Genomic DNA, 26,644 nt, shown 5'->3' on the forward strand with positions numbered 1-26,644 from the left:
TAAGTTTCTTCATGTGGAATTAATACTTCCCCTACTTCCTCAGAAGTACTACTTTTATTCTTGTCTCTGGACAAAAAAAAAAATCTATGCTTTAGTGAGATTAGCATTAGATTGATTTACATTAGGAAATAAAAGGACATATGCAACCACCCAGAGTTACAGTGATGCAAAGACCCTTTGAAATGAAAGTCATCAATGTCCTTGCCTAAAGACTGTGTCACCAATCACTGCTCTTTTTTCTTTTCTACAGGCAAGAATCCCCAAATCCAGAAGTCCAACATGCCTAGAGAGAATATCAGGATGTTCTTTCCAAGGCGAAAATGCTTTGTCTTTGACCGGCCTACAACTGACAAAAAATTATTACTTCATATGGAGGAAGTGTCAGAAAATCAAATAGAATGCAGTTTCCAGGAGCAATCCAAAAATTTCTGTCAGTATATCTTTGCACATGCAAAAACCAAGACCCTCAGAGAGAGAATCATTGTCACTGGAAATCGTGAGTTTCCTTTGTTACAGCATGTTTCTCTGCAATTCAATGTGTGTGATATTCTCAGGTTTTTTCAGAAATCTTCATTTCAATAAAAATTTTGTAATTTTTAGAATGATGATCTAAAGCTTGTGAAACAGTGGGTAAGAAAGTCCTTTCCATTTTCTGAATATCTTGTGTCATTCAGGGCTGGGGACTCTGGCAAAGGCCTATGTGGATGCCATCAACAGTGGAGCAGTGCCTTGTTTAGAAACTGCTGTGATAACTCTGGTTGAGCATGAAAATTCAGTGGCTGTGCAGAAGGCAGCCGACCACTACAGCGAGCAGATGGCCCAGAGAGTGAGCTTCCCCACAGACACCCTGCAGGAGCTGCTGGACCTGCACACAGCCTGTGAGAAGGAAGCCATTGCAATCTTCATGGAGAACTCCTTCAAGGATGACAACCAGGTGTTCCAGAAGAAGCTTATGGTAATATGTCTTAGCATATATCCTTCCTAATTCCTGTTCTTCTAGATTGATGCGTAGACATCCCATTTTTGAGCCATAATTTATGTGTCCCATTGTAAAAGACATTTGGACTCATGTGAGTGCTTGGACTCCGTAGTCTACTATTTTTATCCTTTTTCTGAAAGATTAACTCTTTATTTCTATTAGGGCCAAACAAATTAACATGTGCCTATTGGCAGTTTATAAAATCACAATTTATTATTTCAAAATTCTTCAGATGATTTCCTAGCACAAGATGTATGGTGCTCTGCTCTGTGTACCAAAAGCTGTAAACAAGATTCAGATATTATACACCTGAAACTAATATAATATCATAAGGAGGGTCATGGGAACTCCTCCCCATCTTCAAGGCAGCAATGGTGCATTGTATCCTTGTCTTATTTCTAATATCTTTCACTACCTCTCTGCTACCATCCGGAGAAAACTACCCTTAAAAAGGTCATGTATTTCTCAGCTGGTGTAATTCAGTATTTGAGCATGGACCTGTGAACCTAAAAGTCACAGTTCAATTCCTGATCAGGGCACATGCCCTCGTTGTGGACTCGATCCCCAGTGTGGGGTATGCAAGAAGCAGCTAACCAATGATTCAGTCTCATCATTGATGTTTCTATCTCTCTCTCTCTCTCTCCCTCTCTTTTCCTCTCTGAAATCAATAAGATATGTTTTTTTTAAAAAAAGCTATGTGTTTAGGTATGCACACTTAAGCAATCTCCCTCTCTTAAAGTCAGCCAGTGCCATATAAAAATCCAATCACAAGATTAATATTTATCATATTCACAGGCCTAGAGACTGCAGTGTGTGGAAACCAAGGGAAAGAATTCTTCAGGACAATGTAATTCTGCCTAACTTAAGCAACTTCACCTTGTCTTTGAATCTATTATTGACAATCCTACTAGTTACAAAACTCTCACTTCATACAGAAGAAAACAAACAGGATTGTAATTTTTCAAGTATAGCAAAATGATTTCTGTTCCTATATTTTTGCACAATTAAACACTCATTGAAATAATTTTTGAGGAATTCAAAACTCTGTTCAGTAACCACTTACCTCATTAGTGGACAGTTGATTTACTGTGTATATATGTTTACCCATAGCAATCCAAGTTTGCAAAGGAAAGTTTACTTCCATTCATATTGCACTTCCCATTGTCCATTGTCGATGGATGGACCATGGTTAATCTTATGACTGATAAAGGAACCTTGATAATACTGGATTTCATATTTGAAATTTGCCAGCAGTCTAACTTAAAAATTCTCATCAAAGAATAAACAATTCTTGTGACTGTGTAAGGTTACCGATGTTTACTAGACATTGTGGTGATCATTTGGCAATCTATACAAATAGTATAGAATTATAATGTTGTACACCTGAAACAAATATAATGTCATATCCCAAATTTTAAAAATACAGGGATCTTGGAGTTCTTCTCTGCCAATCCTATCATTTCACAAGTGTTGAGGCTGAACCCATGGGAATTAAGGAACTTTTTCCAGGTCAAACCAAGAATTGGTCTAACCTGGGACTAAAATGAGTTTCCTGATCCTGGTCTATTTTTCCATGCCCCAGACTACTCTGATGTCATCAGACAGCTTCTTCCAAGAGGATCACAGTTGGACCTTCCCTTCTTTTCTAATAGCCTCTTTCCTTTGGATTTCTCCACATTTCTGTGGCAGGGCATCATAGAGAAAAAGAAGGAAGATTTCTTGCTGCAGAATGAAAAGGCATCTGCCAAATATTGCCAGGCTCAACTTAAACAGCTTTCAGAGCCACTGTTGGAGAACACTTTGAGAGGAACTTTCTCTGTGCCAGGAGGATACAATCTCTACGTAAAAGAAATGGACAAGTTTAAACATTCCTATAACCTGCTACCCAAGAAAGGAGTGAAGGTGAGGAATAAAAAGAGGGGATGAGAACAGCAGATGGGTGTCAAAGGGTCTTTGTTGATTCTTTTGAGAAATCTAAGGGCAAAGGACCATTTATGAATAAACAGCAAAGTGTGACGATATCTGTACATTAGTCAAATACTTTTAAATAAACCAAAAATATCAGATTTACTGTCATGAATTTAGATGGAAAAGAATATGCCTTTTATTTAGGAAACAACGTAATTATTTTGTGCTATGTACAATAGATACACAATTAAAGAAACAATATTCTCAAGAAGTTTATGACCTTACCTAAAAAAAGAAATATAAACAGTCCATTGAATGTGGTGGGATAATGATTATCAAATAGGTATACACAAATAGTGATATTGACAATGATGAAAATGATGATGGTGATGATAATGATGAGGATGATGGCTGATATATATATTGAGAACACAGTTACTAAATCAAGTATATTATTAAGTACTAGAGGCCTGATGCATGAATATTCATGCAAGAATTGGCCTTCCTTCCCCTGGCTTCTGGCACCAGCTTCCCTCTGGAACCTGGTCCCGGGCCTTTGCTCTGGCCATAGCTGCCTTCTGCCTTCACTCAAGTCCTGCCGCCCTCCTGTAGCTCCCTCCAACCCCCACCATGGCGATGACGCAAGTGTCCTGGCCCAGCAACTGCCATCTGTGCCGCATCAATTTACATATTAGCTCCTTATTGGCTATGGGCGCTTCCATCTTTATCATAGATGGATGGGCAATTTGCATATTCCTTCTTTATTAGATAGGATATTCTTAAGTATGGATTATCAACTTAATCTTCAGGATAAAATGGTAGGGCAGGTCTGTGTAATTGGCAGCCATTCAAATCTGAGAAAGAAGTTCTTCAAAGCTTCCTGGAAGAGCAGGTAGAAACTATAAATTTTGGTATCAATGAATTATATCTTAGTGAAGAAAGGGTAAATGAACATCCAGTCAGAAGAAACAGAATGTGCAGATATTACAAACAATGGAGGAAGAGTGTTTGTAGGATTGCACATTAACCTGGTTTTCTATAATGGGGGGTGGGGGGGGGAGAGGATGGATGCCTGGCATCATTAGGACAGAAAACTGGAGAGCTAGTAAAGATGTTTCCAAACAGGGTTTTATTCTAACTACAAATGTTAGATTTTTTTGTTGTGGCTCTGAAAGGAAAGAAACCACTGTGGGATCCTAAGAAGGATAAAGAATTTACAGTCAAATTTGCAGTTTTATTGAACAACCAGAGGTCCGATGCATGAAATCCATGCAAAATTAGGCCTTCCTTCACCTGGTTGCTGGCACCGGCTTCCCTCTGGCACCTGGGACCTGGGCTTTCCTCCAGCTGCTGGCAGACACCTGGACCCAGGCTTCCCTCACAACCCTGGCTTTGTCTGGAATGCTGTCCTGAAGGGCATTGGGTCTAATTAGCATATTATACTTTTATTATTATAGATGACTTCCCAGCAAGAAGAATCTTTGTTCTTTCTTGTTTCCTTAGGCAAAGGAGGTCCTCCAGAGCTTCCTGCAGTCACAAGCTTCAACAGAGAAATCCATTTTCCAGGCTGACAAAACCATCAGTGTTTGTCAGCAGGCTCTAGCAGGTACAGGGGAGGGCTCTCTACACAGAGGAGAGGGGAGGTTCCTGCAGAGCCCTATAATGCACCTCTCTCTCTCTTTCTCTGTCTCTTTCTGTCTGTCTTTCTCCCATTCTCTCCATTTCCCTTCCTCTCTCTCTATAAAATAAATGGAAGCATGTCCTCAGGTGAGCATGAAAAAAATAAAAAAATAAAATAAATAAATAAAATAACGATGCTCACTGAGACAATAAGTGCTTTTTCACCAAATTCTGAAATATGTTTTGCTGGTATTTTTAGTAAGAATATATGGAGATTCCTCCCTACCTTTTTAAAGTCACTTCAGTTTCTTACCTTTGACGTGTACAGCTAGATATATCTGTGATTTTCTTCTCTCTTGGAAAACATTGTGAAACAGCTGAGCAGGCCAAGAAGCAGGCCATGGAAAAGGAACAGCAGCTGGTAACACAGACACAAAAAATGGAGGATCAAGAAAAAATCTCTCAGGAAATCTTAGTCCAGCTGAAGAAGATAATGACAGAAATAGAAAGCCAACTGAGAGATCAGAAAAGAATGCTGAAGCAAAATGTGGAGGTAAGTCTGGGTGGGGGGTGGGCAAAACCTAAAGGACACCAACCTGACTCCTCATGAAGGGAAGGGCAAAACTTTAACTGAAGTCATAAACACGCAAGGAAATGCAAAGGCAAATGATTCAGTGAAATCTCAAGTTAATGGGATCATTCTAATGCCTTACATCTTTGAGACTGGGCACCTTGTGTGGTATTAGAGCTTGGAGGGTACAATTATCATGCCCCAGGCTACTGGACTGGGTTTGTAGCGATTATAGGGCCTCAATATGCCTTCAAATGAATGGGACTTTAGTTCATAGGATGTTTGATGCACCCACCAAAAAGACCTGATATAGATCCAACTGTCCTGAAAGTATCAGATTGTACATGATACGAAATATGGAATAATGAAAGCCCTAAAATTTGCTGCATTAGTTTCCAGATCAGCCTGCTTCATTCTATAAAAACTAGAGTACAATGCATTCTTTGTCCCAACCTGGAGTTTGATAACCAGTGTTCTCTAGAGTCAGCAGTTCCCATTAGTTGTTACATGTGTTGTCATCCTACTTAAGCGGAACTAAGAAATAATATATATATATATATATATATATATATATATATATATATATATATATATATAAAAGCCTAAGCAACCATTAAGACTGAACGATCGAACAACCAGTCACTATGACACGCACTGAACCACAGCCAACCTCCTATGGTCCCTCCCACCAGCTGGCTGGCCCTGATTGGCCCCGATCACCAGCCAGGCTGAAGGACCTGACCCGTGAACAAATTCATACATTGGGCCTCTAGTTATAAATCAACCCCATCTAGTTATAAATAGCATCCTTAGGGCTAGAGCAAATTCCTGGGATAGTTGTCAGTCCTAACCGAGCCCCAACCCATCCCCATCACAGTGAGATGGTAAGGAATGTGTAAATCATAGATATTCTCACTTCCCTTGTCCAAACATTTGGAAATATTTGACAAACTCATCAAAGAGAATGTAAGCTAGTAGAAAAATAAAACATGTGCTTAGTTCCTGGCATTGTTAAATACAAAGTGCTGATACTTGAGGATTTTCCAAAGGGAACACTCTCCTTTTTACAGACACAAGAAGAACTACCCACTAAAGAATTTAAAGGGATGTTGTGAGGACTTGGTTGGGTTGCTCAGTTGGTTAGAGTGCCATCCTGAAAGGCCAAGGTTGCAGGTTTGATCCCCAGTCAGGGCACATACAAGAATCAACCAATTAATGCATAAATAAGTAGAACCACAAATGATGTTTCTCTGTCTCTCTCTCTCCCTCTCTCTCACTTTAAAAATAAACAAAATATAAAGATGTTGGAAAAAATAAATGAACAAGTAAATAAACTAACAAAAGATCCTGAAAAACATGAAAACAACTCTTCAATGTTCTCAAATTTATCAACCCTGGCAAGCCCTGAAGTAATTACAGAACTACTTGAGCTCATCAAAAATGATTAAGCTCCTTACGAAATCTGTGAGACTTTTTCGTAAGTATTCTATAAAAGGCTTCTTATGTTTTAATAGCTTAAGACTGGAGCACTTTGAAAACATTTGTAAAATTATAGTTTCATTTAAGAAAAGTTTAATAATACTGATTTAAATGAATATCACAGTCTGATATTCAAAACACCCACTTCATTTGATTGAATTAAATCATTTACAGAATGCAAAAAGCCCTAGCAGGTTTGGCTCAGTGGATACAGTGTCAGCCTGCCAACTGAAGGGTTCCAGGTTCAATTTCAGCTAAGGGCACATACCTAGGTTGCAGGTTCCTCCCCAGCCTGGGCCCTGGTCAATGTGTTTCTCCCACATCGGTGATTCTCTCTGTATTTCCCTGTCTCTTCCACTTTCTCTGAAACTCAATGAAAAAAATATTCTTAGGTGAGGAAAAATAAAATAAATAAAATAAAATAAAATAAAATAAAATATGGAAAACAAGTTAGAAGATAATGATTTATTCATAGAAAAGGGTTTCAGTAAAGCAAAAGGACAAGTGGTTAGATGAAGACATTGGCAATCTGTATTAGTCAGTCATTATAGTCTTAAACTATAATGAGCTCTTATGAATCTGGCAAGCAAAGAGCAATGACCACATTCCTAAATAGACAAACATGTAAGAAAAGAATAAACATATATAGCTTTAGATTAAAAAATAGGCAAAGTAAAACTAGGAGGTAACTGTGTCACCTTTTAGATGGTCCAGAAAGTAGAGTTTTGATAGGACAAAAGGTTGTTGAGAATTTTAGGAAACTGGAAATTTCTCATATTTTCCAGTGAGAGGGCAAATTGGTGCAAATATACATCAAAATTTTAAATTTTGCAAATAATATTGATAAAGCAAGTTTACATTTAAGAATTTATCTTAGACATTTTTACCCAAGTTGAAAATATCATATGTAGTTGTATAATTGTTGGAGGACAATTACAATTCAAAAAGTCTGGAAACAACTTTTAATGCCTTCTGTCAGATATTGGTCAGGTAAATTTTGATATATACTCACAGAGGAATAATCTACATTCCCTAAAATCAGAATGGATGCTCTCTTTGTCCTAATATTGGAAATCTCCAAGATTTATCATAAGTAAAAATAAAGTTGCAGAAAGTGTGTATAATTGCTATGACTCAATTTAGAACATAATGAATATGTGAATATATTATTATCTATCTCTGGGAAAATATGAAATAAATTTCTATATTGTACCCAGCAGGAATGGGTATTCAGAGTCGAGGTAAGATGGGAGAAGATAACGAACCTTACACTGTATATTCTGTGTCTGTTACATCTTGTATAAATTATTATTGATTCAAACATAAATAAATGCAATTATTAGATGAAACTGAAATAAAAATACCTGGAATGACAAAGTTCCCATGACAGGATCAAAGTATTTATTGAAATACCGTAAGTCAGTGAAACAGGAAGACTCTATAACAACAGAAAACAAAAGTTATAAGTGTTCATCTTAACCTTGTTTTTCTTTTTTTTTTTTAACTCTCAATAAGGCCTTGGAATTCTAGTCACTAATTTATTTTCAGATATAAAGTCTACTGGGATGTCGACTGGAATGGTCTCCAAATTCTTACTTCAAATTTATAAAGATGAGCAATTAGAAGAAAATAAATTTTTAAGATCAACACAGACTTTCAGGAATTCTTTTATCTGTGTAGGGCTTAAGACTCTTGTGCTCAGAATGAACAAACTGGTCGTAATTTCACACGCTGTATGTATTTTCATAACACTGGGCATTTGAACGCAAGACACAGTCTTCCTTAAACACCCAGGCTTCCTTGCCCCATACCCTATGTTTACAAGCCTCTTTACCTCCTACCATTTCTTATTTCCTGACTTTCTGAGAATGGATAAGGTGTCTCCCTTGCGCTAACATTGTGCTATGACGTCCCTTCTACTATAGCACTTTTATATAATTGTAAAATTGAAATGACCCATTTATAGCTCTCTCCTTTGCTGCCTCATCATATCATCTACTTGATGTTTATCATCATGTATTTGCCCCCACCACAAAGTGAACCCTGTAAACACTAGGTGTTCGAAAAATAAGGGTGAATATATGAGATGCCATCTGTTACCTTTTCCTTACTATATTAACTGCTTTCCAGGTTTTCAAAATAAAAGGCACAGTGTTAGGATCTAGTGTAGAAGACACTGACTGAGGCAGAAAGAACATAAGGACACCATCTGAACCACTTCCTTCTTCTCTTCTAGGACCTGGACAGTCTATGTGCTCTGGATTTCTCAAACTTCTCTCCCATGACAATTAGCCAGCAATGAAGCCACCACCTTTGTCTCACAGTGAAATTATGATGTTTAAAATTATTAAGCAAAGAATACACATATTTGCCAATGATACGTCTGAAAATGGGTTAATATCCAAAATCTATAAAGAATTATACAACTCAATACCAAAAAACAAACAATGGACTAAGGACCCAAATAGACTTTTTCCAAAGAGGACAAACAGATGGGTAATAGACATATGAAAAAATTCTCAACATCACTAATCATCAGAGAAATTCTAATTAAAATCACAGTGAGATATCACCTCATACCTTTTAGAAAATCTGTCATTAACAAATAAACAGGGGGGAAAAGGAAGACCTATTTAATACTTTCAATAATAAAGATTTTTCAAAAAGTTAATAACATTGAAATAAACAAACAAAAAAACAAACAGGCAAAATTAGATTCATAAGATGGTGCTCTTGGGGTGGAGGATGAAAAAGGGTTATGATTGGGAGGGGGGACGAAAAAGTTTCTGGGGGTGGGTGGCAAGGTTTGGCTTTCAGATGCGGGTGTTTGCTTTATTGTCCTATATAATAAAAGCCTAATATGCAAATTATCCCCTTGGGTGGTCATTCGACCTGGAGACCAGGAGTTCGACCTGCTCACTATAACATGTGCTGCCCACCAGGGGGTGGCATGGAACATGACAGGCATCGGCGATTCAGCCCTGGCAGCGGGTGGCAGTGGAGGTGCTGCTGACCCAAATGGGCCCAGACAAGAGCAGGATCACGGTGGGATGGTGGAGCAGGTGAGCAGGCAGTGCCAGGCCAAGGCAGGTGCGAGTGGGCCCAATCACCCCACCAATGACCCCACAGACGGTGACCAGCAGTGGCAGCTGGGGGTGGGGCTGCTGCCCAGCTCCTAGGCCCTGAGGGAGATGGGAGGGGGGCCTGGCCCCGACTGATCACCTGGGCCCTGATCACTGGATTGGGGCTGGGACCTGGGCTGGGACAGGGAACTGGGGGAGGGTGGCAGTGACCTACCCCCTGTGGTGCCCAGGTGGGGGGCTGCAACCTTTTGCTGGCTACCTGGGGGCAGAGGAGACAGGGACAGAAGTGTGGTGAGAATGCGGGGTGTCTGCCAAGCTCACTTTCATTCCTCCTGCTACCTTCCCCTGGGACGCCAGGGCTCGTGCGCTGGGGAAGACCCCTGTGCTAAGGTGCCAGGAACCCATGAGGAGTCTGCCCCGCACCCACATGGCCTCTTCTGGGTAAGCTGGGCCGCAGCCACTGGGATCACAGGGGCCAGTCGAGCTCCCCTTGGGTTCATGCAGGGACCGGCCTATGAGGCTGGCCAGGAGAGAGTGCACTGCCTGCCTGGCTTCTGTGGGGTGCCACTGGGTGGCCTAGAGGCCTATGCTGAGCCCTGGCCTGTGGCGTCTGGACATTCTCACCACATCTCCACATGGGGACTAAGGCACCTTGACTCAGGTGGAGGGGGGCACACGGGGCTTGGGGGGCCCAGGTGCTGCCTAGGGCCCAGAGGTGAGCTGGGACCTACACTTCCATGCCAGACACTTGTGCTTCAATCACTGGCCAGGCCTAGGGACCGCAGCTGTGCACAATTTTGTGCACTGAGCCTTTAGTGGTTCAATAATTTGAGCATTTGTTTTATGTAGCTTTCTGTATTTGTGTTGTTTTAACCATAAAAATGTTTTTTAAATAAAAATAAATAGCCGAAACCGGCTTGGCTCAGTGGATAGAGCGTTGGCCTGCGGACTGAAGGGTCCCAGGTTCGATTCCGGTCAAGGGCATGTAACTTGGTTGAGGGCACATCCCCTGTGGGGGGTGTGCAGGAGGCGGCTGATCGATGTTTCTCTCTCATCGATGTTTCTAGCTCTCTATCCCTCTCCCTTCCTCTCTGTAAAAAATTAATAAAATATATATTTAAAAATAAATAAATAAATAAATAAATAAATAAATAAATAAGCAAACAAATAATAAGTATTTCTGAGGATGTGGAGAAAAGAAAACCCTGTGCATTGTTGTTGGGGAAGCAGGTTGGTACAGCCACTGTGGAAAATTGCCTTTCAGAGTTTTCTTGTATTTCGTTGAGTTTTGTCGGAAAAGCAATTTTGAATTCTCTGTCATTTAAATCTCAGTCTTCCATGTTTTTAACTTTATATTCTAGAGATTTTTGTTTTCTTTCTGTACTGCCTGGTTACCTTTTTATTATTATTATTATTATTATTATTATTATTATTATTATTATTGTATTTCATGGATGGTTCCTCTAATGGGCTCAGAAGTAAAATCACAAAGGGATGAGGACTCTGCTTAAAGTATATAGATATGTCCGACACAACGTTTTTATAAATGAAGACTGCCTGTTAAAATGTACCTGAACTTGAGAACCAAAATGGCAGCAGATAAAACCCAGTGAAGGTGAAAGTGTGAGAGAATGTGAGAGAGAGTATGCGAGGGTGTGAGTGTTGGGTGCACATCTGTCAGTGCAGGACCTCCGGGCAGGTGTGGTTTGGGTGCTCTGGTGCAGGAGGTGCAGGCCAGAGCCCAGCACTGTCCCAATGGTGCTTCTCTCCTCTTGAGATAAGAGGAGGCAGCGGGAAGCAGATGTGCCCCAACATCCCTAGGCCACAGACAGGCACGCAGGGCCCCACCACTGGGACCCAAAGCTCACAGACACACTGGGCCATGGTAGTGACCCAGCACACCTGAAGCATGGCCTCAAGACAGTCAGCCCCATTGCCTTGATAGGTGGTTGGCGGGTCCTGCCCAGCCATGTGGGTGAGCAGGGCCTATGCCCTCCCTCCACCCCAACCCCTTCACCAACAAGCACTCAGCCCACCTCCCTCCTTCACAAGCGGAATGCCCAACCCACCCTGCCCCCTTGAGGAGTGGTGTGCCAGGCCTGCCAGATGCACGCACCTACCTCCCCGTCTAGGCACACCCAACAGGAACCCCAGGAAGACTGACTGACCTCACCTTCTTAATATAGGGCCACTGTGACCCAAAATCCCCAGAAACACAGACCTACCATTGCTACCCATTGAGCCTGACCTGGTGCCCCTGAACAACCAGCCCCACCACTTTGCGAATAGCCTGTAGACATGATCTGACAGCTTTTAAATTTTAATTAGAGGAAAGTTTTTTTTTAAATTTTTAAAAAGCTACTATTCATTTTCCTTGAGTTACTAATGAACAAGTATCACGAGAAGATAATCCCATATGTGAGTTAATGAATAAATAAAGTTGCTTTCTGCTTAGACAGACACAAAATATTAACTAGAGTAAAAATTAAGGAAAATGCCAAATGTGGAGAATAAAACTAAGGTGAATGTTAAATGCAGAGCAAATAATATGTTATATGCAGATGGGAATATATTTGTATGAATGTTAAAAGTTGAATAACCTATGGAATGTTAATAATGTGTGCTACTAAAATAAGTAAGTGAACAAATTAAAATATTGAGATGCCATTACAAAGAGAAAATGTAAACTGGAGTGCTGTATATGATGCGCCTGGAAATACTAATAAGAATCTTATGCTATTCCAAATATAGAATGGAGATCCTGACCCGATGCTCGACCTGGCTAGATTGAATGACATTACTGTGGATGGAAATTTCCCCCATTATCAGTCATTATTTCCCAAAGTTGGAGACAGACAACTCTCATTCCTAGCCTCTCCCAGGGGAGGCATCTGATTTGGATTTTACCAATCAGACCCACCATCATGAGACTCAGAGGCAGAGGTGAGCCACCCAGAGGGGTTATTTTTTAAGGGGCAGTTGTTTTCCTGCAAACGTGAAGGTGGAAGAGTCCAGTTCCTCAGAGCTGAAATTGGTGGAGCTTCTGGTGTTTGACCTTGAGATCACGGTGCCAAGTGGCAGGTCCTTAGAATTTTCTCTTGAGATGCCTTTGATGTATGGGTTGTATTGTTTCTTATTGAATAACTATACAGTCTGGCTTCTCTCATCCTCAAAAATAAACCCTCACATGTATGATCAAATGATCTCAAAAAGTCCCCCAAATGGGGAGAGAACAGTGTTTGCAAAAATGGTACTGGGGAAATGGATTAGCCACACACAAAATCATTTAGTTAGACCCTTAAGCCACATATAAAAAGTAATTCAAAATATGTTAAAGATCTAAACATAAGACTGAAAACTATAAAACTCCTGGAAGAAAACATGGGGGAAAGCTTCATGACTTTGGATTTGGCAATGATATTACATATTAGGCCAATAGCACAGGAAACAAGGCAAAAATAGCAAATAAGAATACATCAAATTAAAAAAAATAGAATAAAAGGGTAACTCATGGACTGAGAGAAAACATTTAAAAATTATATATCTGGTATTCAGAATATATAAAGAACTTGTACAATTCAAAACAAGAAAAACAGTAACCCAGTTTTAAAATAGTCAAAGGAGTCCTGGCTGGTGTCGTTCAGTAGGCTGAGCATTGTCCCATGCACCAAGAGGTTGCTGGTTCGGTTCCAAGTCTGGGCACATGCTTAGTTTGCAGGCTCAATCCCCAGTAGGGGGCATGCAGGAGGCAGCAATGTTTTTCTATCATGAATGTTTTTCTCTCTCTCCCTCTCCCTGCCTCTCTAAAATTAATAAAAATAGTCAAAGGAATTGAATACACATTTCTCCAAATGAAATATAAAAGCGGTCATTAAGCATATGACAAGATGTTCAATATCACTAATTATTAGGGAAATGAAAATTAAATACCACTTCACACCTATTAGGATGACCACTATCCAAAAAGTAGATTATAACAAACACCAGAGGCCCGGTGCACAAATTTGTACATGAAGGGGTCTCCAGGGGGGTCATATTACTAAACAGAGAGGGCTGTTTTCTTGACATCTAGTCTATTTCTGAGAAACTATGAGCTTGTTCCTGCTTCCACTTACAAAGGACATGTGTTCAATACAAATAATTTCCATTTGTCCTTAACAACACAAGATAATCCTTACTTGTGAGAAAAACAAGAGCCAGAGAATTTTAGTTTCTAAAAGGACTGATCAACTGTCCTAGGCAGTGAGGATAAAGGGAGACACACAGCACCAGTATATCAGTCCACATTTGCAAACACAGAGCCATGGATGAACCTCATTTGACCTTCCTCTTAACACACTGACTCATCACTTGAAGAAACCCCAAATCAATCACCAGGGCCTTGTGAACCAATGAACTGCTATTAAAAAAAAAAAAATTAAACAGCCTGGTGGGTACGACTCAGTGATTGAACTTCAGCCTTTGAACTGGGAGGTAATAGTTTGATTCTGGTCAGGGCACATGCCTGGTTGGGGGCTTGAAGCCAAGTAAGTGTCTTCGGGGAGGTAGCCAATCCATGATTCTCTCTCATTATTTATGTTTCTCTCTCTCCCTCTCCCCTCCTCTCTGAAATAAATAAAAAATATTTATTTTTTAAAAATACATGAAATATCTTGAATTGTCTTTAGTGCTGTGTAAATGCAAATAATAGGAAGGTGAGAGTCTCCTCCAGCTGGCACAACTGAACCTGACCGACCGAGCGGCTCCAGGCTCCTGGTGGCAGTGCCAGCAGAGTCCGGCTTCTCTCTGTGACGCCTTCTTCAGTGTTTGCTGAGGTTCCCAGGCCTCGCTGGTCCTTGTCTGTAAGCTCACTGCAGACTTCCTGGGGGATGCGGATCCCTGCAAAGTCAACCTGGGAGTGGGAGGTTATGGCACAGATGAGTACTTGCCTGTTTATTGCCTGTAGTGAGGAAGGTGGAGCAGAAGATTGCTAAGGACAGTAACCTAAATCACCAGATTTAATTTACCTAAATCTCTTCCAGGTAAATTTGTAAGGAAATACCCAGTGGATTACTGTGTATTCTGCAGATCCTGAGCCTCTCAGAGTTCCGGACCCATGCTTCCTGCCTTGCCCTGGGGGAGGACAGCACAGCAATCCAGTAGAAGCTTAGAAGCAGGTAGGAGGTGTGCAGTGTTTGGGGGGAACAGGTGCACTTTGAATCGGAGCCGAGTTCTTAGCGCGATGCTGCAATGCAACAAACAAGGACACACCTGTCTAGGAATATTCACCAACCTGGGAGAATCACAATGCTGTGTTTACTGCCACTGGATTTAGAGGCATCCGGTCCTATCTCTATTGGGATGCAGCAAAGAGAGGACTCGACCTCCGTGGTTTCCTGAAGGATCTGGAGATGCTCCAGAGTGTTCCATCGTTGTCCTCCATGCCTGTGCACACAGCCCACTGGAACCGTCACTTGTGCACTTCTATGTGCTGCTTGGCTCTGTACAAAGTTGTCCCAAAGATCAACTTATCTGAAGAGCCACGTGTAATTGTGAGTGTCGGCTGTGTCATTAAAACATCACCTCTATCAAAAAAAAAAAGGCAAATAATAATACCTACATAACACACGTGATGAGGAATAAATTAAATTTAATTATTAACACCTGTAAAGAATTTAGAACCACAGTGGTGCTCACATTTGATAGGCAGTTGGTGATCATGACACCAGGGACCCAGTACACGTAGGGTTTGGACCCGCCAAAGGAAGTGCTAAACCATTGCTGCATTTTACTATTATTTTTGTCCCTCTCTTCCTTATTCATTTTACTGAGCTGAATAAAATGAAATTGAATACTTTCATGCAAGTATTCAAAAAGAAATTGATGACGCATCAAAAGAAGACAAGCTGATAATAATCGGTGACTAGAATGCACAAATAGAAAATAAAGCAGAATCAAATGTCATTGGAAAATTTGGACTGGGGGTCAGACACAAAGCAGGAAAACAGCTCAGGAAGGTCTGTGAGACAAACAACTTGTCCATCACAAACACATGCTTCACACATCCAGTCAACTGTCTGCATGGACATCAGCAGGTGGCCAATATGGACTATGAAATTAGCAGCAGAAGATGCAGAAGCTGTCGTCTCTCTTCCAGGTAAATTTGTAAGGAAATACCCAGTGGGTTACTGTGTATTCTGTAACGGACTCTCAAACAGTTCAGACACAGAAAGAAAGTATGTGGTAAAATAACATTAAGGGGATTTTGTATTTTTGGACAAGTTTGTGAGGAATGGGTATTCATTCTTCTTTGAAAGTTTGGTAGGAATCACCAGTGAAGCCATTTGGGCCTGAGCTTTTCTTGGTGGCAGTTTTCAACCTCGTTTCTTGGTACAAGTCTATTCAGATGAGCTATTTCTTCTTGAGAGACTTTCAGTATTTTGTCTCTTTCTAGGAATTTGTTCATTTTTTAATCTAATTTGTTGCCATACAGTTGTTCATAGTATTGCCTTATAATCCTCTTATTTCAGTAATGTTCCCTCTCTCATTCCTGATTTTAGTAATTTGAATCTCCTTTCTTTTTTTCTTGGCCAGTTTAGTTAAAAGTTTGTCAAAATTGCTGATCTTTTCAAAGATCCAGCTTTTGTTTTCACTGATTTTTTCCCCATTATCTAGTTCACTAATATCATAACCTTCACATACATAAATCTCTATTTTTTTTTTCTGCCCACTTTGGATTTAATTTGCTTTTATGTTACAGTGTCCTAAAATGAAAGGATTTTAATTTAAGATTTGTTGTTTGCTTAGTGGTACCACAGAGTTAATATAAATATATATAAAATTTATCAGAACATACTTCAGTCTGTTCTCTGTATCTATGATTCCATTTCTATTTTGTTTGTTAGTTTATTTTGTTCATTTATTTCCACATATAAGTTTAATTATATGGTATTTGTCTTCCTCTGAGAGACTTACTTCACTTAGCATAATACTCTCCAGGACCTCAGAGGAAAGGAGGATTGAGAGATTTGGTGCAAATGGTGAAGAGATTAAGCCAAAAACCACAAAAATTCATATATACAGACAACAGTATGGTGATTACCAGAGGCAAAGTGGGGTAGAAAGGTAGAAGAGAGAAAAGGATAAATGATGACGGGAGACTTGACTTTGGGTGGTGAACATACAATACAATATTCAAATGATCTATTATATAATTGTACACTTGAAACCAATATAATTTTATTAATCAATGTCACCCAAATAAATTTAATAAATTAAAAAGAAAAATAATTGACCTGAAATGTATGCTAAGTTTATTCCAGTGAAATACAGAATGGTTACTTCTATAACTCTATTCCTTCTTACCTCCATTTAGTGCTATTAATTTTACAAATATGTTACACATTATATCTATACTAGGGGCCCGGTGCATGAAATTCGTGCACTGGGGAGGGGTCCCTCAGCCCAGCCTGCCCCCTGTCACATACTGGGAGCCATCAGGGGATGTTCTATAGATGGCTTAAGCCCACTCCCCATTGGGAGCGGACTAAGCCGCAGTCTGGCCTCCCTTTGCTTGAGGGGACCGGGCTGATCAGGGGAAGGCATCCGCCCCACCACCCCTCTGCTGCAGCAACTGCCAGTCACCACAGCTGCCCAGGTATTTTCATCAACACAGACTCCAGTCCCTTCACCATGAAAAAATGACAACTTTCTTTAAGCGTTTTCAAGATGTGTCTTTCATAGAATATGACATTTCTTTATTTTTCATTTTATCCTCACCTGAAGATATGTTTCCATTGATTTTTTTCCCCTTCCCTCTGATTCCAAGCTCAGCCCCTTCCCAAGCCAAAAGCCTCTGCCCCAGGTTTAGGCATGGGAAGGGGTTCCCCCCAGCACCTCCCCAAGCTTAAAGCCTTCACCCCAGGCTTTAGGCTTGGGAAGGGGTCCCCCCACCCCAGAACCTCCAATCACAGGCTCAGCCCCTTCCCAAGCCAAAAGCCTCCTCCCCAGGTTTAGGCTTGGGAAGGGCCCCCCCAGTCCCCCGCCACCTCCGATCTCAGGCTCTGCCCCTTCTGAAGCCTAAAGCCTCCACCCCAGGCTTTAGGCTTGGGAAGGGGACCCCCCCCCTCCAAGAACCTCCGATCAGGCTCAGCCCCTACCCAAGCCTAAAGCCTTTGCCCCAGGTTTAGGCTTGGGAAGGGGCTCCCCCCAGCACTTCCCCAAGCCTAAAGCCTCCACCCCAGGGTTTATGCTTGGGAAGGGGTCCCTCCCCACCCCCTGCACCTCCGATAATAGGCTTGGCCCCTTCCTAAGCCTAAAGTCTCCACCCCAGGCTTTAGGCTTGGGAAGGGGTTCCCTCCCAGCACCTCCCCAAGCCTAAAGCCTCCACTCCAGGCTTTAGGCTTGGGAAGAGGTTCCCCCCCCCTCCTCTGGTACCTCTGATCATAGGCTTGGCCCCTTCCTAAGACTAAAGCCTCTGCCCCAGGCTTTATGCTTGGGAAGGGGTCCCCCCCACCGGCACCTCCGATCACAGGCTCGGCCCCTTCCCAAGCCTAAAGCCTCTGCCCCAGGTTTAGGCTTGAGGAGTGGTTCCCTCCACACACACCCCCCCCCCACTCCCATTGCAGACTCGGCCCCTTCCCATGCTTAAAGTCTCCGCCCCGGCTTTAGGCTTGGGAAGGGAACCCTGGTCCCTCCAATTGCAGGCTCGGCCCCTTCCCACGCTTAAAGCCTCCGCATGGCAGGCTTGGACCCTTCCCAAGCCTAAAGCCTCTGCCTGATGACCGGCTGGGAGTGACCTGGGTGCTGAGGAGGTTCCCCGGACCCTGGTATGTATGCAAATTAACTGCCATCTTGGTTGGGTTAATTTGCATACTCACTCTGATTGGTTGCTGGGCATGGCTGGTGGGCATGGCTTGTGCATGTAGCGGAGTGATGGTTAATTTGCATATTACTCTTTTATTAGGTAGGACTAGAGGCCTGGTGCAGGAAATTCATGCATGGGTGCAGTCCCTAGGCCTGGCTGACGATCAAAGAGTGAGCATCTGGCATGGAAGGGCAGGCCCCAGGTGACCTCTGGTCCCTGGGCAGCACCTGGGCAGCACCTGGGCCCCTGGGGCCCCCACATGCACCCCCTTCACCTGAGTCACAGTGCCCAAGTCCCCACACAGAGATGTGGTGAGCACAGCTGGACACCGTGGGCCATAGTACAGCATGGGCCTCTGTGCTCTCTCCAAGCTGGCCTTACAGACCAGCTCTTGTGCAAACCCAAGGGGTTCCCAATCAGCCCTTGCAGTCCTGGTGTTCGCAGCCTGTCATCAGAAGAGACCCTGTGGGTGCGGCGCCAGCTCCTAGCAGGTGCCCAGCACCTGAGGACAGGTGCTTCCCTGGCACGTGAACACTGGCTCCCCAGGGGAGGGTAGCAGGGGGAGAGAGAGCGAGCTTAGCAGACACTGCACATTCTCACCGCACCTCCATCCCCATCACCCCACACCCAGGTAGCCTGCAAGAGGTCACAGACCCCCACCCAGGCGCCATGGGAGAGTGATCACCGCCACCCAACCCCAGTTTCACATCTCAACCCAGAGCCTGGCCCCAACTGGGCGATCAGGGCCTGCCGGACACTGGTCACCTTCTGCGACACGATGGGTTGGGTCTGGGCCCTGTGCCCAGCTCCCTCAGCGACTGCGTGCCAGGCAGTGGCCTCGAATTCCACCACCTCCACTGGTTGCCATCTGCAGGGCAAATGGCAGGGTGATCGGGCCCCCACTCCCACCCACCTTGGCCTGGTGCCACCCACTCACCTGCTCCACCATCCTTCCACAGTCCCACTCTCTTGGGGGCCCATCTGGGCTGGCAGCGCCTCCACTGCTGCCTGCTGCCAGCGCTGCATTGCCGACACCCACCATGTTCCACACCCTGGTGGTCAGTGCATGTCATAGGGAGCAGTTGAACTCCCAGTTGAGGAGACAATTTACATATTAAGTTTTTATTATATAGGGCTAGTGGCCTGGTGCACAGATTCATGCACATTGAAAGGAAATGAATTAGAAGGTGGCTGGCTGGGCGGGACTGGGTGATATGGCCTGGACATGCCCTGGAGCCAACCTCCTGAGGTCCCTCCCTGGCCGCCACACCTGGGGCGGTGCCAGGGCTCGAAGGGTGTCTGTAGAGTGAGCGGGATACCTCAGGCAGGTGTGTTCCCTCGGCCTGGCCTATGGGGATTGGGCCAAAACCTGCTCTCTGACATCCTCCAAGGGGCCCCAGAGGGGAAGTAGGCACACTGCAAAGTTGCTATTGCTCGGCAGCTCCTGTGTTGAGCATCTGCTCCCTGGTGGTCAGTACACATCATACCTACTGGCCGGTTGGCCTATTGGCTGTTTGCTTAGCCTTTTATATATATAGATATGTAACAACCCCAAAAATACATTTTGATAGTTATCAATTTGTATGATTTTCTGTTTTTAAAAAGGCTGAAAGAGAAAGAATAAATGTATAGGGCTTCTTATAGTAACTTTCTTTCTTACATCTCTGTTTCTCTATATTCCTATGAGTTCTCATTAACATCATGTGCCACCTCCGTATTTCAATAGGCTGTGCCACCACTTATGTCCTTTATTCTGCTTTGCTAAATATATTACCTTTAAGTATGAAATAGGCCCTGCAATACAATTATACACATATTGTTGTATATAATTGCTTCTTAAACCCGTTAAGAGGAGAAAGGAGAGGAAATCGGTATTTATACTGTCTTTTATAATTACACAATTCCCTTACTGGTGTTCTTTGTTTTTCTATATGGACTTGTATTATGATCTGGGGTCACTTACTTCCTGCTGAAAATCTTCTTTTGTGTTTTTTCTAAAGTAGATTTGCTATAAAGTTTCTTCAAGTCCCCACACTGTTTCAAATAAAATCAGTTCTTTGGGGGAGAACTTCAGAGATCTCTGTGATTATGCACTGCCTCTCTCCCTGGACAAATATCTCTGAGCCACTGCTCCTCCCCTGGGCAGGGGTGGTAGCCTCTGGTCTTCCCCACTTGCCTCTCCCAGCTTGGGAACTCCTTCCTGCAAGTGAGCCAGAGGGAGGGTGATCAGGCCAGGCAATCTCAGCCTGCTATGCATCAGCTAGAGCCTTCACTCTGTGAGTGGGGATGGGTGTATGTGGGGAGCCCCAGCCTCCAGGAATTTAGTCTTGCAACTCAGTGTTGGAGGGGATGAGAAATACGGGTGGCCTGCCTCTCCCAGAGCCATACCTTACCCTGCTTGAAAGAGGGAGGAGGGAGCCACATCTTCTTGACCATACCAACCAGGGGCAGAGCTTTTGTCAAACTGAACTAGTTAAGAAATTCTGTGAAATCCAAGAACCCTTCCATTTTTAACAGCTTTCAGAAATTCCTTTGATGTTTGTTGAATCACTGCTTTGTACTCAGTGTTTTCAGTTTCATATTACTCTAAGTCCTTCACTTCTAGTTAATGGGTCTTTAGGAATTCTAGACAGTCACATGACATCAGGCAGGTGAATAAAAACCCAACCATCAGGTGAAAGGGAGAGAAATGATAGAAACCAGTCCAACCCACACTGAGGAGAAAAAACAGGTAAGAACTTCATACCATACATTTTAGTCACACATATAAGCTTTGTTTCAGAGAGGATGACTTTGTTTAGAAGTAACCCAGGTTCTGGTTGCCAGGTGAAGGAAGGATGAGGCTCGATGAAAATGGGGAAGGAATTAAGGAGTACAACTTGATAGTTATAAAACTGTCACAGGGATGTAAAATCCAGCCTAGGGAATATACTCAATAATATTGTGATAATTGTGTATGCTGCCAGGTGGGTACTAGACCAATTGGGGGTTTCACTTCTTAAGTTATAGAAATCTCCTCCACTATGCTACTAAAAATTTCTCTTTAAAGAACCCACTGTGGTGCATCACTGAACCCAACATTTTGTTTACCTAACCTCTCTGTGCTCTCAAGAACTTTTGTCCCTACTTTCTAGAAACTGCCTCTGAACTCCTTGGCTTGGCATGAATTTCATTCCTCACTTACTTCTCTAACAGCAAAAAAGCAATGTCCTTTCCATTTTAATGGGTTCTAATCAACCCGACCCTTAACTACTTGGCTGTAATATCGTCATTATTTTTAGCCTCCAGTGAGAATAGTCAGTATGGGGTGGAGCCAGATGCAGGAGGAGTGAGGGAGGGGAGACCTAGGACAGCTGAGAACTTGTCCCCTGTCTGCAACACCCAAGACATGTAGGTTCCCACTAAACTAGCTCTTCCAGGCCCACTTTCATTAACAACAACACACGTCCAAGCACAAACCTCACACTGGAAGCCCAGGCTTGGCACTGGAGAGCAGAGGGGCGGCAGGAGGCTAGTACTGGGCCTGGCTACCAGCAGCTCAGAGTCTCTGTTTGGATCAGAGGCCTCTCTGTGAAGCGACCAGCACTCATCCACCTGGTCTCCAGGGTGAGCTGCCCCTCTGGAACCCTCCCAGGGCTACACAAACAGCCCTCCATGGGGAGAGGAGGAACCCATAGTCCCTCGAATGCCAAAAGGGGCTAAACCCTTCCTGGGATGGATGGAGTAAACCCCATCCACTTGCAGAGGCTCCTGGTGGAGTCTCTCCCCCTGTCCCCCCTGGTCCTTCCTCAGACTGTCCCTGCACCATAACCACCATCTCAGCCCCACCTCCAGGCACTGGAGAAACTGAGAGAAAAGGTGGTCCTTGATTTACAGACAATTTAAATCCTGAAAGGTTGACTCTGATTATTTTTGTATTTAAGAATACATAATATTCTCAAGAGAGTACAAAGCTGTGTGATATAGAATACTTCAATTCATCACCAACTGCTAGAAATAACTATAAGATCTAAGAGTGTTTGTTCATCAGGCATTATAAGAACCATCTCAGAATGTCCTGTCATCCTTGCTGAAAAGTCAAGGCTTGGGGTACTTTTTACCATCACTTCAGATGACTGACTCTCCTGAGGAGGAACTTTGGAAACCAACTAACTACACACAGGAAAACTATTTCATTTTACTTATTCATTTGAACTTACCAGCTTTTGGATTGGGTATTTCAGTTTACTTACATTTTTTAAAAATTGTGTTAACTTATCTATTCCTACCCAAAATTTTAAATATTCAGTTCAAGAAATAAACTCTGTAATTCCTCCTGCTTATATCACAGCTCTAGAAGATTGATGTTTTACTCCCCAATTCTGCTCCCAATCACCTTGAGACAAAAAAGAGAAATGGTACAGAGAAAGTATGTTAAAAATTTTTGTTATTTCCTGAGAAAAAGATTTTAGACACCTTATTATTTGTTGGCAATTTGCAGTTTACTGAACATATAAACACATTTCAACACAATGCCTAACACTACATTAATCATTAATTTTTGAGACCCTATGTGTTACCAGACTCTACAGGAATGAGTCAGAAAGGAATTTTTGCTTTGTCTATCACACTAAGAAAATGCAGGCTCACAGAGGTAAGTTCCTTTTCCAAGGTCTCATTGACAGGAAGTGATTTGAAGCCTAGTAGCCTCTCCAGAATCTGTGCTTCAACATCCCAAGACTGCTCTGGATAAAGAAATGTTACTGTTCAGTCCAAATCCACACCTGCATTTAGAACTTTACCTCCCTGCCTTCTTAGACACTCACTTTTTAATCAATACTAACATAGGATTCAGTATGCAACACATGATTTCAAGAGCATTAAAATTTCATAATATATTTTATCTTCTTAATGATGGTAATGACCAAGAGATTATAATTTTTAGTGTTGCCATTTTATGGAAGAACAAACTGAGACACAGAGAAATTACTCTTTCCAGTGCACACAGCTAGGAAAGCATGGAACACATGAATGTTGTGTAGGATTGTCTTTGAGAAAGTGAAGGACAGTCAAAGCACTTTGACTACTTCCTGTCCCTTGATTGTATGAAACACCCACTGTGATGGAAACAGTAAAGTAGGATCTCTCCCAGCTGTGTGACTCTGGCAGCTCTGGGCACACCCAAATTCACCCTGGCTACAGACTCTCCTCCCTGCCAGCCTAGAAACAAAAATGTCCCTTATTCAAGTTTAAATAAATTAATTCCTTCATTCATAACTGTCCCTGCGTCTTATAAAGGTCTGTATCGTGGTATTTTGAGAGGGAGTCTCATTCTTTGTCTTCTTCTCCCTCTCAAAGTCTCCCCTCCTCCAACTGCTACAGCTCCCAGGATTCACTACATTTGTCCTCCTCAAGGTCACAGAGCACATTTATTTCTTTTTTGCTGAGAGGCCTTTCCTGACCATCCTCTATTTAAATTCAGCCCCCGTGCTCCCTATCTCAGTTCCTACTTGTTTCTCCTGAGAACTTTCCATCATCTAAAATACATATACAATTCATATTGCTTATTTGCTTTCTGTATTGTCTGTCTCCTCCCACTAGAATAGAGTTCCACGAGGCAGGAATTGGTATCCATTTTGTTCGCCGCTTGATACTGAGGACTTACAAGAGTGCCCGGCACATGGTAGGTGCTCAGAAAGCATATGCAGTTAACAAGAAATCAAATCACTCTGGAACTCAGGGTATTTTCTCTGGTTACTCCTCATCTCCTGCATGTCCCATTCTGCCTCTACTTACCCCCATATGTTAATGTTCTCAAAGCTCCATCATCAGTGTTTTGTTTTGCTCGTTCTATTCTTTTTATGCATCACATGGGCAAGGTTGTATTAGGGTTTATTTAAAGACCAATATGATAATGTACATAAGGAATCTGTGCCAGGCTTTCACACACTAGGCTAAATACTTATCTTTTAGAAATATACAAAATGTAGGAATCTGACTTATAAGTTGTACACATACTCATAGAGAGCTGACAAGCATGTGACTTGTGTAACCATTAGATATGACTTCTGGACCTTTTGTTGTACTGAGTTGTTCCTCTGTGTTACAGCTCACCATGGCCTCTGGATACACCATGATGGACCCCATCTGCCTGGTGGAAAATCAGAATAATCAGCTGACAGTAAACCCAACAGCACTGGAGATTCTAGACAAGATCTCTCAGCCTGTGGTGGCCATCGCAGGTGTGTATCGGACAGGAAAATCCTACCTGATGAACCGCCTGGCAGGACAGAACCATGTTGAGTGTTGTTCTGGGGCGGGGGGCATTAGCATGGAGATAGTAATAACACAGGCTGATCACATCTCCTTCAGGGTCATCTTAAAAAAGCCTAACTTCTTCCACTAAAAAAAAGTTCTAACAGCCACCACCAAATAAATATCCTAAACCCCATTGTTCCACAAAATCTCACTCTTTGAGCCGGTAACAAGGGGTTCCCCACTCTATCCAAAGATCTACCCATTGTTCTTGATCCCATCCACTCTTTCTGCTGAGGAGCTCAGCTCCAGCAATTATTCCCTTCATCTCTCATCACTTTTGCCCTAAACTTCAGGACCTTTTCAACCAGGACACAAATATTGTTCAACATATCCTGTTTTCAAAAAGGGATGGAAGGAACAGACAGCACTATATTCTATATATGCCATCTCTCACTTGTTCTACCGTCCAATTTTTTGTTTATTGCTAAGCAAAACTTTGCTAAATTATACCTTTTTTTCTGTATCTAGTCTTTTCCAATATGTGAACGCAGAAGAGTGCACAAAACATACACATATACAAAGTTAATAAACATAAAGTGATCCTCTGTGTAATAACTGTCCATATCAAGAAAAAAAACATCACCAGCACCCAAAAGCCCTAGATGTACCCTCTGACACCTCACTAGAGCTGATCAATGTTTTGATTCTCATGGTGCATGCGTTCACTCTTCCTTTGTATGCATTTTTAAGAATAGCTTAAATATTATATAAAGAGAAGTCCGTTCAGGTATTCTTTAGAATCTTGCTTCTTTTGCTCAACAAAAAATTTAAGTTTTATCAAGTTTGTTATATGTATCTGTAATTTATTTATTTTCACTATTTTATAGTATGCTATTGTGAGAAGATAACCATTATTTATCCATTTTTTGTTTATGAACATTGGTTTTGTTTCTAGTTTTTTACTTTTATGGATGATGCTGATATGAACCTCCTCAATTGTATATTCTGGTGCACAAATACACAAACTTACCTTGTGTGACAGACCCAGAAATAAAATTGCTCAGTCATGGAGTATAAATGTTGTCAGCCTTTCTAGATACTTTCAAACTACTTTTCAAACTTTATATGCAATGTATATGTTTATAAGCAGTAATTGAGAATTCTCCACAATCTTATAAAAATTTGGTAAAAGACATTTAAAATTTGATGATCTGGTGACTTATATAGGTGCATAATATTTTTCTTATTATAAAAAAGTTTGAGCATCTTTTCACATATTAATTTACTCTTTGCAGTTCCTATTTCTTGAAGTAATTTTTCTTTCCTATTAAGTTGCCCCTTTTGATTCATACTGATTTTTAGAGTAATCTGCCTATAACTCATTTCTGTACTTCATTTCTCTCTATGAAGACCTCACACCATTTTTAATATATATTTTTATTGATTTCAGAAAGGAAGTGAGAGAGGGGAGAGACATAGAGACATCAATGATGAGAGAGATTCATTGATTGGCTGCCTCCTGCATGCCCCCTACTAGGGATCGAGCCCACAATGCAGGCATTGCCCTTGACTGGAATCAAACCCAGGACTCTTCAGTCCCCAGGTGGATGCTCTATCCACTAAGTCAAACCAGCTAGGGCCACACACCATTTTAATTTTCAAATGTCTTCCTCTGTGTCTCATAAGCTCAGCACCATTATGGGTTAAACCTCAATACACTGAACTCCAACAATTCCTAGAAATATCTCTCACTGTGTCTCTTTCTTTTTGTCTCAATCCTCTCCCTTTCCTTTTTTTCTCCCTCTCTCCTTTTTGCTTTACAGTCTTTCCCATTTGTTTCTCTTTTATTTTCCCTATTTGTTTCTAACAAAACATTTTGTCTCAGTCTTTCCTGTAGAGAAATTCTAGACCAGTCATCAGGG

General features: G+C 42.1%; 1 protein-coding gene across 1 annotated transcript in view; it reads left to right on the forward strand.

The window, feature by feature from the left end:
* The window catches only part of LOC307103649 (guanylate-binding protein 7-like), a 28,235-nt gene extending 18,943 nt beyond the window's left edge, over positions 1 to 9,292 (forward strand). Inside the window, exons 6-12 of the mRNA XM_079778095.1 lie at positions 251 to 496; positions 675 to 955; positions 2,669 to 2,881; positions 4,391 to 4,493; positions 4,885 to 5,060; positions 6,380 to 6,555; positions 8,794 to 9,292. Of these exons, the coding sequence (XP_079634221.1) occupies positions 251 to 496; positions 675 to 955; positions 2,669 to 2,881; positions 4,391 to 4,493; positions 4,885 to 5,060; positions 6,380 to 6,526 (1,166 nt within the window). The 3' untranslated portion in view covers positions 6,527 to 6,555; positions 8,794 to 9,292. The remainder of the gene's footprint in view (positions 1 to 250; positions 497 to 674; positions 956 to 2,668; positions 2,882 to 4,390; positions 4,494 to 4,884; positions 5,061 to 6,379; positions 6,556 to 8,793) is intronic.
* Positions 9,293 to 26,644: the final 17,352 nt, after the last annotated feature.

The sequence above is a fragment of the Cnephaeus nilssonii genome (genome assembly GCF_951640355.1).
Source record: "Cnephaeus nilssonii genome assembly, chromosome: 7".
NCBI classification, from domain to species: domain Eukaryota; kingdom Metazoa; phylum Chordata; class Mammalia; order Chiroptera; family Vespertilionidae; genus Cnephaeus; species Cnephaeus nilssonii.